We start from the raw sequence: 14,774 nt of genomic DNA on the forward strand, positions 1-14,774 counted from the left end.
GCCTGATGTGGGGCTCAATCCCATAAACCGCGAGATCATGACCTGAGCCAATACCAAGAGTCGGTCACTCAATCAACTGAGCCACACAGGCACCCCTGTTTGGGGACCTCTTAATTATGGGGCTTCACTATCCAATCAAGAAATTTTTCATTTACCTCACTAGGCAAGTAGAAAGTCTTTGTGTGTATCTGCCTGAGTGGTATGTGAGTGTTGGAGTGAATGCACGGATGTTTGAATGGGTAATGTAATAATGCCAAGCTAGGGGGTGAATGAGTGATTAGGCGAGTGAGTGAATCAGTGAATGAATGTTTTGAGTGAGTGAATGAATATTGGATAAGTGAGTAAAAGAACAGATGAATGAATAGGTTCCTAGGCAGAAATCCTAGGCAGAAATCGTGATGTGAAAAGATCAATGAGAATTCTGCGGTAAACATCCAAGATACATTGAGGAGAACCACAGATTGGGTGATTTGGATTTAACTCAGATAGTGCTTTCTCATAGGAATATTACGTCATAATTTCTGTAAGGGCTGAGGATAAAGCATTTGTACAGAGATTTGTGTAGTACTCCATATTTGAAAAGTACTTTCACGTATATGCATTAATACAGTTGGTTCTCTGTGGAATCTTTTCAATCTCTGGCTCTGTCTAAATGAATAATGGTTCAAATGACTGGGCCATTGGCCAGGTGTTAGGAAGTATTTTAGTTTTCACGGTTTGTGACTTGCAAGACTATGTGGTCAGCATCAGGACCCACTTGTTAGGTGTTGGTTATGCTGAATAGTAAGTAAACACTGATCCTTACAGCCAATTGCCCTTTTCTCCCCCATCTCCAGGGAAATCCTTTCCTGGAACACAGAATTTCCACTTGGAGGTCGGCCTCATTATTCTGTCTGTAGTGTTTGCAGTATGCCTTCTAGCTTGCCTACTGGGAGTCGCTCTCCGAAAATTTAAAAGGCGCAATCAAGAACGCCTCAATCCCAGAGATGTGGAGTACGGCACCATCGAAGGGCTCATCACCACCAATGTTGGAGACAGCACTTTAGCAGTGAGTTTGTGACCCCAGGGAATCCCAACCATAACAAAGATGGCTAAAGATGCTTTCCCATTCCCACCATGAAATGCTAACCAGTAGCTGGTGACTGGACAATGTGCACACTTACCACTGGTCACTTGTGTCCTAGGCAAGCATATGTTGGCACCTGCTTAGTCTCCCCTATAGGAGAACATTTATTTTAGGCATTTATATTAAATAAGGGGGGGGATTTATTTTAGTAGATTCTTGGTAGTTACTTTTCTTTTGGGAGTAAGGGAAAAGGTACAGAGAATGGTTGCCTATAATTTCGGGGTCGGGGGGGGGGGGCTTGAAGTAATTCAGTTACTCTATTTTTAGCAATAAAAGTACTTTCAAAAAAGCACCTTTGCTTAATATTAAAATCACTTTCCTTTCTAGATTATTTTAACACCCTGTAATTTAAGACTTTAAAATTTGACATCCAAAAAAGCAGCAATTAAACTTTTCATGCTCCTGTGCTGCCCCCTTGTGGAGTGTAGCCATTTGGTTAAACAGTGGTATCCAATAAAATATGTGTGCCATATATTTAATTTTAAGTTTTCTAGTGGCTCCTTAACAAAAAAAAAAAAAAAAAAAAAAAAGTTTAAAAAAGCCCCACCATAGCTGATATTAATTTTAATAATATGTTTAACCAAATGAATAGAATTATCATTTTGACATATAATCATTAACCATAAAGAATGATGAATGAGATATTTTACATTCTTTTCTTTCCTTCCCTTTTTTTTTTTTTTGCAACTAAGTTTTTAAAATCTGATGTATGCTTTACAGTCACAGCATGTATATCAGTTCAGGCTAGCCACATTTCCCTTGCTAAAAGCCAACATGTGGCTGGTAGCTGCATTTATGGACAACTCAGTGTCAGACACCATTGTATTTATATGTTTTAAAGTTATTCTTTTGCATACTTTTAAATGAAATCACATTAAAATGTGCCTTCCTTTCTTATTTTTAAAATTGTTGAGTGTTAATTTTACAGAAACTTTAAACTTCAAGTGAGACAAGGGAACCGCTTGCTATAAATAGGTTACCATAAAATGCAAAAGAGAGAAGTAATAGCCTTCTGAAGTGATGCTATGCTGAGTCTGATGCATCCTTTGAAAAAGGTGAAGATGAGTGAGTGTTAGGTGTTAAAGACATGCTAATACGAAATTGAGACTCTCCTTGTCATAATTTGATGGAAGACCGTCAAGGTCATAGCTTTCTAATGTGATTCAATGTTATTTAATGCCATGGCCATGCATCACCTAAGATCATCTCATATTAAGTCTTGTGCTGCTAGGGGACAAGCTTAATAGTGTCTGGTCCTTCTCCACCTAAGCCTGCCCTGCAACTACCGTTTTGCTGGAGAAGACTCACCCTCACCTGTCTTTGTAGCTCTGGCGCTATTCTTGGACCAACTGGGCTAGTTGTTAAAACATTTGGTGGTAGCTGATACAGGCTAGGAAATATCCCATCCTCCTCTGCCTTCCCTGCTATTGGGCCACCGGTCAGGTGTACTTTTTTGTATGGAAAGGGGGAAGGAACCTCGTTTTCTTCCGTTCACCTATCTATTTAGATTGTAGTACAGCAGGACTGGGAAAACAGGAGAAGAGGGCGTTCTGTTTCCCAAAGAAGAGAACCACGGTTTTTTGTTAGAAATGTATTTTGGAGTTTATTTCAAATATTAAGGAAAATTAAACGAGTTTACTGAGTCAGTAGCAAGAAGATATGAGGCTGAATCCTGAGAAAGCTTTAGCGAAGCAGGATTCTCAAGTAGATTAGTCAGAACTCTGTTCCCCAGAGCTTGCCAACCACAATGGACAATGATAGGAATATCTAGTGTAAAATGCTGTTAAGTAGCTTCTGTAAGTCTGGAAGAGGAATGGGAGTGTATGCTAAAATAGTCTTCTCAACACAGCCATGTTGGATGACAGTATATAACGATATGATAGCACAGTAAGGAACACTGTTTAAAACAAGTTATCATTATTCATCTATATACTTGCTTATTTAAGTGATGTGCTCATATATGTGGTTCAACAAACTCTATCTTACTGAACAGCTTCCTACATTGAAAAAGAAGCCTTGGGATCCAGGAGTTGAAGTAGATGTTTGTTAGTCTGGTTGATTCTCCTCCCCCGCCTTAAGTCTATGAACCAGATTTAAAACCATGATTATACATGATGAAAAAACAACACGTTTGTTTAATTTTCAGAGTTATTCTCTCAAAAAAATTGAATGAATAATGAGAAAACAGAACAGCAAAAGAGATGGTTAGGGAGATATGGAACTGCTTGATCTACATTCAATTTCTTGTTGATTATCCATTTTGTGGTTTTTAAGGATTCTAAATATCTTCCTTTGGATGTTCAGATTTTGGTAATTTTGCTGATCAACAGTACTTCCCAGTGGTGCTTAGAGTAAGGAAAAGAAGATGAAATGCAGATAAATCAATGTATTGCTCTAACAGGCTAGCTAAAACGTCTGGGAAAGGATGAGCTTTGGGGAATGTCAGCTCAACATTACTGCAACCACAACACCTATCACCGTGGGCACAATACTGTGTATTACAAATTATTAAGTCCTGATACAAAGAGGCATCTACTCTTTGACTTGCACTGACAATAAGAAGGAAAAACTTATGAATGAACTAATTGGGAGTTTTTCCCACAGTATGTTCCAGTAGGTTTGGGGCACGGTTTTATGTTTTAAATGAAAGTTTATTTTTCCTCTCTGCTTTGTGTATAATTCACACCGGGAAATGACATCGAGGGTTAACTTTTGTGATGCTTTTGTTCCTCACCTACCAAAAGGGTAACCTCCATCCAGGTGGCCCTTCTCTGCTTGTGTGTACCAGGGAGATGACCCACGTGGCCACTGGAGTCTTTCCAATATAAGCAACATTAGAATTGTTTGTTCCTTATTCCTAATTCGTTTATTCCTTTTTAGAGTTCCTTAGTTGGCGTGCCAACTATAGTGAATCCTTTCATAGATAGTTATGAACAGAGCAGAACGTGGTTAGTTATGCCCAGCCTTGGACTTGAAGGCCCCTCTTTTTGCTCCACTTGCTGCTCTTTCTCTTGCTTCCCTTTGCGCTCAGCCTTGCTCCTGGGACTTTGTAATTTGCATCTTTGACTTTGTGCCCTCAGCGTTTTTTGTTTTGTTTTGTTTTGTTTTAAATATATATATATTTTTATTCTAAAACTCTGGATGCACAAAGAGACTGCTTATCCCTCAGCAAACCTGTCTTCTATCGGGGAAAGGGCTAGCTTTTGGTTTTCCTAAGAAAACCAGTTCTTCCTCCAGTGGGACGTTCTGTGCACACTTACGGGCCACATGTCCAGGATTGCTGTGTCCGTGAGTGTTGCCGTGATACGCGTGCTCATACTCTGAACCGGGAACTGTTTCTCAGTAGTTTCTTTTTTTCTCCTTGTCTTGAACCACAGGATTTATTGGATCATTCATGTACATCAGGAAGCGGCTCTGGCCTCCCTTTTCTGGTACAAAGAACGGTGGCTCGTCAGATCACACTGTTGGAGTGTGTCGGTAATTCTTTTTTCTATTCCTTTGTGGGTTATCTGCAATGTTCGCTGTGGCTCTAGAGGCAGGGTGGGACTTGAAAAATCTGCCCCTTGCTGCCCGTTGCTCATGAAATCACAGGAGACGGTGTGGCTATGTATCTGTTCGCTCTGACCTGCGTCAGAGCACCTCAACTTGTTGAAGTTCTTGTCAAAGGAATCTGTTGCTAGTTAGTATGCAGAATGGCTAATCAAAAGCCTTTAGTTGTAGGTAGACCCTTTGGGGTGATGGGAAGGAATGAGAAAAGAATTTGTATAGTATGGCTGCTCCTGACTACAGGCATTGAGTGATCTGAGGTGAGTAGGCGTTTGGACAATACACTTGCTTATGGCAGTTCTCCAATCCCACTCACTCTCCCACTGACTTTAAAAATAATGAGATAAATTTACTAAGGCTACCTTTAAAATTGTTGTATTTAAACAAGAGTGATATCCATTCCTCTGTGGCCTGTTCTATTTTCCCCGTCTAGGAACAGGTTTATATATAGATGTAACATAGTGTGTACACGATTTGTGTTCCTCCTGTCAGTTTTAAGCTCATGTACATTTCCATCTATCTGTACACATCACAAGTATTTTAAAAGATTATGTAATCATGATCTTTTGAATGATCGTTGAATTTTCATGGTACTGCTCAGAAAGGCTTTTGCATGCCTTGCGTCTTTGAGTGCTCAGAATAAATTCCCAGGAATTGGGGCTCCTGGGTCAAAATTTGTGACCTTTTTATGGGCTGTTTATCAATTGCTGACCGCCCTCCGGGAAGATGGTACAAAATGCCCTTTTTTGGGGAAGTCCTGAGTTTTAGTAGTTTTACTTTTATTTGGCGGGTATTTCCGATCACCTGGTAGCTGTCATGAATTTCTCTTTTGGACGGTGTGCAGGAATGGCCATGGGGCGGATAGGTAGGCAGCGCCCCTACATGCTCTTTCTATTTCTCCGGCTTTCTTTTCTTTGCAGCTCCAGTCATCCCATCTTTTGCTTTTGGGAGGTGGCTGGCTGCCATTAGCCGCCTTCACCACTTGGCTGCTACCCTCTGACTTTTCTTTCTGTTTTCATGGAAATCAGGACCCCCTCAGGCCGGATAATGGGAAGGGGGGTAGGCAGCCTGGTAGGAGCAGCAGGCGCTGCCTTCAGGCACACAGGGGGACAGCAGGAGTCCTTTGCCTCTGCTGTAGGTCTGCAGCCGCTGGGGCTGTCTCTGAACCACACTTCATGTTTCTCTTCTACAGTGGACCGTGGTGGGCAGAGAAAAATGGAAAAGCCCCAAATGTGCCCATTGCATACAACCAGGCTTGTCCTCTTGTACTACCTGACATCCCATTTGATTATGAACAGGGACAGGTATTTGAGTAGGAGTGAGAAGGCAGTGACAGGGATGTTTTCCTGTCTCGCTTCCCCCTACCCTCCTGTCCCATGGATGGTGACCATTCACAGGGCAGCCGATCTCAATAGCAGTTTTGAGAGACTGAGCCCAGAGTCCAAAGGGCAAAATATTACTGTGCCTTTAAAAAGACATGCTGTTTGGGGTAGTGTGGATATTCTTGAGCATTCTTTGAAATAGTGTAAATTCAATTATAGCATTTTGTTGCTTCGGTGCTAAAGACTTTCATAAAAGCAATGCCATTTCAGTAGCTTATAGTTAGTGTTCATGTGGTACAGTCTTGAATAAAAATGTATGGGATGAACTGCTTGGATAGCACGTTACCATTTCGGGTTCAAAAGCATGGGAAGTTGGACTAGATCAGTTGTTACCAGATAGTGATTAGTGAACCCCCCAAATTTCAGATACCTTAGGGATTTCCATGGGGGCTCCATGGCCAGTACTTTTGGGCAGTCCTGCTTCTGTTTTTAGCGACTTCCACATAAGGTTGCATTTCTAAAAAGCATTTGACAACTTAAAAGCATTTGAAAACCATTGAAGTTGAAGTACGTTTCTATTTTAAATCTGTCTACTTATCCTGACATCCATCTCTGTTTTCTTACAAAAAAAAAAAAAAAAAAAAAAAAGGATTTAAGGCAACTTCATAGTAATGTATACAATTCTCCGGCATGTTTTTTCTCTCCTTCCTAATGAGAATATGAGGACAAAGGGCAAATAAAGATACAGAATTTTACCAAAGGCAAGAAAAGATCAGCATACTATTTTGTAGCAGCCTATTTTATACTGTCTTAGCACTAGCCTTCATCTCGCACTACAAATGCTGGGCAATTGCTATGACTGTATTAAAATTAGTCCTGCTCTAAATACTATTTTTGTGACCTGACAGCAGCCCACAATGATGACTTCCTGGCCCCATTTAACATCCTTTTGGAAGTAGTCATTGGTATTTAATAGGGACATTGTTTATCATGAGGGATTCTAGATTGAGTGGTTTGGATTTTGTGTCAGGACATAATCACCTGGATAGGCGAGCTTGCTTCCTCCATGTTTGGGTTTCTTCCTCCATGTTTGGCTTAGTTTTTTTTAGCAAAGAGCTATGTTCCTGTGCATGCAGGTGGTGCTGCAGCTGCTTATTACAAGCTGTGACTCCCAGCAGCCACTGGCCCGGTGGAAAGCCCCACTGCCCCGCAAGGTGTATCTCCTGCCTTTGTTGTATCTAGGTGCCGCGTGTGTCTTTACCCTGATTATACCCTGTGTTGATCCCTATAGTCTCGTGGTAATTACCTCCTCCTCCCAGCCTCCCCCATCACCCCTACCTATAATTAAGGAGAAGAATGGAAGAGGGAACAAGTGGTGGACAGGCTGACGGATGTGTTTCTGCTGTAGGAGGGGGCGTGCCCCCCACAGAGCAGATCACAAACTAGAGACACCACGTTTTGGGAAATGCCTTCTCCAAGGGGCCTTTGCAATGTGGCCCACTTCTGGCACCACAGGGGCTGTCTAACAAGCAAATACCCATGACCAATGTCGGGAATCAGAACTGTTCTGGGATTATGTCTTTAAGACTCTGCAAATCCTCTTTTGAAATATATCCTCTGCCAAGAAATCCTTTAGGGAAGGTAGTGGCTGCTTGTCGGTCTCCTACACAGCACTGTTTTTTGTGTGTGTGTTTACGTGTGATTTTTTTTTGGGGGGGGGGATCCTTCAGAACGCGTATCTCAAACTTAATAGCCTCTCCCTTATGAAAAATATAAATGCATATGTAAATTCACAGATTTGGACTCCCAAGAAAATATCTATGTTGATCTTGTTTGAAGGGAAGGAGTCCAGAAAGGTATTCAATTTGGACACGTGCAGGTTTTTTATTTTTTTAAATTTTTGGCTTTCAGCATAACAGTGAAATCTAATACTCTGTACCATTTTCTTAATTTCACTAACTTTCAGGTGCTTTTAAAAACCATACATGTTTCATAGGTTTTAATAGAGGAATTTAACTGTAAACTTCGTAATTAGCAGCCAGTTGTACTGTGCAGACACTGAGGGTGTTGAATTTGTTATGACAGTGGGTGGCCAGGAGGGGCAGGTTCCGGCTTACTTTTGAATGTCTTCACGGGAGAAAGGTGGTGGTGTTTATAGCCCCAGATTCAGTTCTTGCAAGTAAACAGTAGAAGGGGGTAATAGTTGCAGGCAAGAGATGTCCTGGCTACCTCTCCTGTTCTCCAGTCCCACGTCACCTCTGTGTTGCTTTCTCTAGGGAAGGGCCGGTATGGTGAGGTGTGGAGGGGCAGTTGGCAGGGGGAGAACGTCGCTGTGAAGATCTTCTCCTCCCGGGATGAGAAGTCATGGTTCAGGGAAACAGAATTGTACAACACTGTGATGCTGAGGCATGAAAATATTTTAGGTAAGTACAAAGATAATCCCCTCGTTAATTTTATCCAGAAACAAAGAGTTGCCTCCCTTTGCCCTCTCCAGAGTTGGTGGATGTGAATTTGCAAGTCTCCCCCGAAAAGGGATAATAGGGATCGTCAGCATTTATATAAAGTTTAATTTTCTTTTAATGCTAATTTCTTGTTTCAATCTGCAAAGAAGCGAAGTTTGAAGATTCTCTGGATGATGAAAATGAAATCATTATTGCTAATTCTTATTCTGTAGGTTGTTATTTAAGCAACAAAAATTTACCCCATATTGTTCACTTCAAGGCTTCCTCCGTTGTTCTACTTACCGCACCCTTTTTGAATATTTATTGAATCAAACTAAGAAAGCTCTTTGGACGATTTCCTAGAGATTCACAGCTCCCAGGGACATCATAATTAAATGCACGTTCCCTCAAACTAGGCATGGTTTTTAAAGCCCAGATTTACAGAGGGATTTAGCATCCATTTTAATTTGGAAACGAAGGCTTAGAACCATTTGTGAAATATGTGAGGAGCCCATTGAAATACTGCTTTGGAAGTATAAGGGGTGAGAATATTCCTTGTTCCCATTGACTTCTGTGTCTTTGGAAAGTTTCTCTAAATGTGTTTATACTAATACATGTATGGGGAATGCTGCTCAGAGTTCTTTATTGGTGGGTATAAAGTTTATATTGAAATGGACTCTATAGGATAGTGTTGGACACCTCATGGCTATTGGGTGAGATGTGGCTTATAGGAAGGCCGTTACTAGAATTTATTTCTATTCCATCGCTGCCAATTTCGTATTAAACCCGAGTCAGGTTGTCCACAAATAACGGTTTGACAGTTGTCTACAGTTTTGCTTTGACAGGATGGTTGTGTGTTCCATCTTAGAATTGTGGATTTCTGCTGCTGTCTTCTCCCCTTACCTTACCTGCTGGGCTCTCACTGTCACCCAGTCGTGCTCACTTGCATCATTGCTGTTGGTCTCCCGTTTCCAGTCCATCTTGCTCCCCTGCTATACTTCTCATGGAGTCTTTGATGACTCCTGCATGGCCTGCCACATTTGTGCCTTCTGGGCTTGCCAATCCAGACTCCTTATTTGTTGGGGTCCGAAGGAGTCTCAGGCTTCCTCTACAAATATCCCCAGAGAGCAGCCACTTCTGATATTTGCCATTACTGGGGATTGCCACGAACATTCAAGTGTCCGTACCTTTGTTCGGTGGTCTTGATCACCCATGAGCCCACCCCACACTCCGCCGACTCCTCCTTCCATCAAAATTGCCCAATTCCCTTTCAGTTTATCCCAGAGGACTTACTTGTGCTTTTCTGCATGCCCTCGCTTTGTAACTGCGCTGTGGCCCTGCTCACATACTACCTTGTGTCATAGTTCAACGCACGTGTGTAACAGCAATGACTACTCAACACCAGTTACACTAGTTACTACTACACTGCTGTACACGCTTAATGTGCATTTTCTCGTGTAATCTTTACCACAGTCATAAGAGGGTGGATACTCTTGTTTCATTAGTTTTAACGGATGAGGTAACCAAGGTATAGAGGTTCCTGGCACCCATCAGGTTAGAGAGTAGAGCTGAGAGTCACGCTGGGCAGTCTGTCTCTAAATCACAGTTCTGTACTCTATGTGGTAGCTAGCTCGGGGAAGTGCTTCTGTGATTCTACAGTGAAGAGTATGAGGTGAAAATTCATCCACAGTCAAAACTATCCTTAAATGTCCCAATTGTTCCTCTGACACGGGGACAGACAGGTTGAGTAACCGATAAAGCGTCAGTTATGTTAGAAGCCGTGATGTATAAGAAGTACTTATCTTTCAAGGGTGGAATTCTGTTAATGGGCGGGTGCACATACTCTTAATAAGTACGTATGTGGGCTCTGAGATTCATTAGAAGAAGGGCATGTTTAGGCACCCCTTCTTATTCTCATGGGCTCACAGGTTCATCGAGCAAAACGCTCTAGATATTGCGAGGCTATGCAAATCATCACTTTATCAGTGCTTTTGAGTTAAATGAACTGTGATACCATTCCATTGTATACAGAGAACAAGAATCATTTCCATTGTTTTTACTTTCATACTCAGAACCAAGGACAGTACCCCAGCACATGGTAGGTGCTCAGTAAATGTTTGTTGTAAATTAGATTTAATCATAAGAGAAATCTGAAAGTCACTTTTGCAATAATGATTCACATGAGAGAAGTGACCACATAGTTGCAAAACACTGTTCATTTCTTATTACCAAATGATCCAAGGAAATTCTGTGTTCATGAGATCCTTCTAATAACATCATCATAATTGCAGCTGTATGAACTGATTTTACTGTGTAGTTCTTTTAGTTGAGAAAGCTCATTAAAAAATGCATCACTTTTTCTTTTTTTTTTTTTTTCTTTTTTTTCTTTTTTGGCTAAACTTGGTTCAACTTCTTTCCCTTGCTGTACCAGTTTTCTGGATATAGAGACTTTAAGGTTTTCTGTGATCATTTCCTTTTCTATCAAAGGAGCATGTTGTATTGGCTATCGGATCATGATTTCCATCCACCCTTGAGTATTGCTAACTCTAGCCCCTCAAAGTAAAAAAATTACAAACATTTACACATATATGCATACATATAAAACTCCGCACCCTCATTGTTTATCCCCCTCCAACAATATCTTTCAAATGACTCGTGTGGCTTTCAGCTCTTCCTTCTGCTCTGTCTGGTGTAGAAGTCAACAGACAAGAGGGTAATGGGAGGCTGTGCTATGTGGTGGCAGGAACGGTGGTCAGGAACTTGAGAAGCTGGTTTCTACTCTCAGCACCACTAACAACCCCACTGTGTGACTTTTGGCCAAAGTTATATGTTGCTGAGTGTTCTTTTCCTCATAACTAAGACCAAGGGAGTTGAGTCAATGTGAGAATTTTACTCCAAAGTCTCATCTTACACTCTTTTTAAAAAAAAAAAAAAATAGTAAAATGTGAAGTTTACTTTTTTAATCCTATTAAGCAGGAAGTTCAGTGACATTAAGTACATTCTCCGTGTACAACCATTGCCACCCTCCATCTCTAGAACTGCCTCATACTCCTAAGTGGTACTGCCTAACCATTTAATCAGAATTTCTTGAGACCAAAGTGGAAGTAAAGGAAGCCACCCGCAAAAGATAGTACATTACAAAATTGTTGTGGCTTTAATTGAATACTGAGCTATTCTAAAATGTAGTACTAACCAGCTATTCTCGATACTTCCTGTGTTGGGCATCATATGAAGCACTGTACCTATAATTACTCTTCTATTCTCACAGTACTCCTTTGAGATTGATGATGACGTTATCCTTATCTTACAAATGAGAAAGCCAAGGTGGAGATCTTACATGACTTGTGTGAGATCACCCAGCTCGAGAATGGTGAAGCCGGTTGGTACCCAGCCATCCAGCTCTGGGGCCCAACACTCTACAGCACGTGCCCCACAGTGTAGTGGCCTCACTCCTCAGCTGTCATAGCTACCCAGCTCCTGGTTCCTGGGCGGGTCACCAAGGAGAGGCTCACAGGGGCCACTGGTGACCTAACATAATATTTTGGGTTTTATTTTCATTTTTGAGGAGGCTGGGAGGATGACTTTAGCTGTTAAATAAGAGGCTTTTGTTCTTTTTTAAAAAAAAAATTTTAATATTTGTTTATTTTTGAGAGAGAAAGAGAGAGAAAGTGTGAGCAGGAGAGGGGTGGAGAGAGAGGGAGACACAAGAATCTGAAGCAGGCTCCAGGCTCTGAGCTCTCAGCACAGAGCCCAGTGCAGGGCTCCAGCTCACGGACCGCAAGATCATCACCTGAGCTGAAGTCAGACGCTTAACTGACTGAGCCACCCAGGCACTCCTAAGAGCCTTTTGTTCTAATCACTTTTTCTCCCTGTTAATGAACACATCCAATGGCTGTGCCTGCGTTCTGCCCAGGTACCTGTTCAATCTTCCCTAACAGTAGAGAGCTTTGACTGAAATTGCAAAAGTTCCATAAAAATACTCTAGCACTCTCAAACAAATGTAGTTCTATAATTCACACTTGGGAGATAAACAGTTAAAAAGAAATCCTGCCTATTTAAAAGTCATTTTCCTGGAAGGTCTAGAGCATAATTAATGGGACAAACAAAATCCTTCTCTGAAACCTAAGGGGCTTAGGGGAAGGTAAGTGAATAAATAAACTTACTTACTTTCTTTCTTTCTTTCTTTCTTTCTTTCTCTCTCTCTCTCTCTCTCTCTCTCTCTCTCTCTCGCTTTCTCTCTCGCTTTCATCAATCAGTCAGTCAGAGACTGTTCTTTCTCCCTTAAGCAGAGAAATCAGTAGAGGCTATATAAATACACAAACAGTAATTTAATTTCTTTTCAGTGGTGCTTATAGTTTAGGATATTTATTTTTGAACATGATTAACAATATCATTTGGTTTAAAAGTATAAAGCAGAAACATTTTCTTTAGTAAGAATGACTAATAGGTAAGTACACATATTATGGCCTGTGAAGGGCTCCAGGAGAAATGGCTATGGGGTGACACAGACTGGAGAGGGGAAGGCGTGCAGGAGTGAGGCTGCCTGGGGGAACCAGCTCAGAGGGAAGTGGAGAAGGAGGTAGGGTATCACGTGTGGAAACATTATTTCCTTTACTTCGCAGATGTCCAATGGATACAAGTGTCAAATTGTCTTTCTCTGAGTAAAAAGGAGCTTGTTTGGGGGCAGTATGGCATCATGGGTAAGAGTAGGGGTTCTAGAGCCAGGCTACTGGGACCATTACTGGCCTTAACGTCAATCATGTCCTCTGCCTCCTTTCTGTCGTTTTTGGAGGATTATGTGCAGACCGTGTAGAACTGCGCCTGGCACCTTGTTAGTCCCAGTATTTACTAGCTGCTTCTGTTGCTGATGATGACGATCAAATAGGGGACATTTCTTTGTTCCAGGGTTTTCTGTGTAAGCAACAGTGTACCCAGATGGCTAGCACCAAACTTGGGGTCGGCAGCTACTTAATGGATGTGTAATTTGGCATCTCCTAGCAGCAGTTTCATTATTTATAAACTGACTGTAATGATATCTGTGTTACTAGTGTATTGAGAAAAATCCCATGAGAAAATACATGTGAAAGTGACAGGAATTTTATATCGAGCACTATGCAAGTGTGAGGCATGTTCCACGTATTTGTGTTTTTCTACATCCTTTCACAAGTCATTTAATCCTTCCTGAAGCCACATCTTTTCTTTTGTTTTTAATATTCTTTTATTTATAAGTTCCAAATGTCACTGCCTGTAGTGGACATTAGCGGGGTATTTGTGTGTGTATTATGTGTTTGTGTATTATGTGTGTGTTTGTATAAATATTTACATGTGCATATATAAAATATGTATATGTGTGTATATAAAAAGATGTGTGTGTGTGTGTGTGTGTGTGTGTGTGTGTGTGTGTGTGTATGGAGAGAGAGAGAGCATGTGAGAGTGAGTGCATGGAAAACACCTCTAGCAGAAAAGGCAAGCATGCACATCACAATTTATTCCATAGGTTAGAAAGTTCTAGAGGTCATTCACTTTGCTCAAGGGTCCCCTCAGAATGTCTAGAAAAATCTCTTCCTACCATTTTATTAACCTCTGTCAAATCTCACTTCTTGAAAAGAAGTCTTGAAAAGTGGTCTTGAAAAGACCACTTCAGTTATCACTTCTTGGTGGAAGCCTGTTGTAACATCTGGTCTGAATTATTAGCAGTCCCTATTTGGGACTCATGTTGCCCTTTACAGATGTAACAGTACTTTTCATTATATTCATTACATTATATTGTAATTTTTCCTTTTTATATCTGTCTTCTTCTCTAGCCAACAGACACTATTATCTTAGTTTTCTTGTGTGATTGACAAAGAGCATCATAGGTGCTTATTATATTTGGTTTCTTTTTTATTTGATGAGTAGTCAGTCATTTAATATAAATTTATCCCTTTATCTTTCATCTGAGTAGAGATAATCCAGAGAACCTAAACGAGTGGCCCAGTATTACACAGCAAATCACAGGCAGAGTCAATATGAGAACATAGGTGTCTAGATACTATATGTTTTTTTTTAATGTTTAAATGTTTTTTAAGGTTACTTATTTTGAGAGCAAGCAAGAGTGTGAATGGGGGAAGGGCAGAGAGAGAGGGGAGAGAGAATCCCAAGTAGTCGCCACACTGTCGGCACAGAGCGCTGACACAAATTGTGAGAGCATGACCTGAGCCGAGATCAAGAGTCTGTCGCTTAACCGATGGAGCCACCCAGGTGCCCCTAGATACTATGTTTTTTTATTCTTTTTGGGTGGTCGATGAATAATTTGTGCTTGGAATATGAGCATGATAAAGAGTTTGATGCTATCATTAT

General features: G+C 41.1%; 1 protein-coding gene across 4 annotated transcripts in view; it reads left to right on the plus strand.

Moving 5' to 3' along the window:
• ACVR1 (activin A receptor type 1) overlaps positions 1–14,774 on the plus strand; it is a 139,733-nt gene that overhangs the window by 91,752 nt on the left and 33,207 nt on the right. For all 4 annotated transcript variants that reach the window (XM_019456895.2, XM_053908629.1, XM_019456909.2 and 1 more), the window contains 3 exons: positions 837–1,048; positions 4,504–4,603; positions 8,271–8,417. In XM_019456895.2, coding sequence (XP_019312440.2) covers positions 837–1,048; positions 4,504–4,603; positions 8,271–8,417 — 459 coding nt within the window. The remainder of the gene's footprint in view (positions 1–836; positions 1,049–4,503; positions 4,604–8,270; positions 8,418–14,774) is intronic.

Source organism: Panthera pardus, unplaced genomic scaffold (genome assembly GCF_024362965.1).
Source record: "Panthera pardus isolate Hobbes unplaced genomic scaffold, ASM2436296v1 HiC_scaffold_10, whole genome shotgun sequence".
NCBI classification, from domain to species: Eukaryota; Metazoa; Chordata; class Mammalia; order Carnivora; family Felidae; genus Panthera; species Panthera pardus.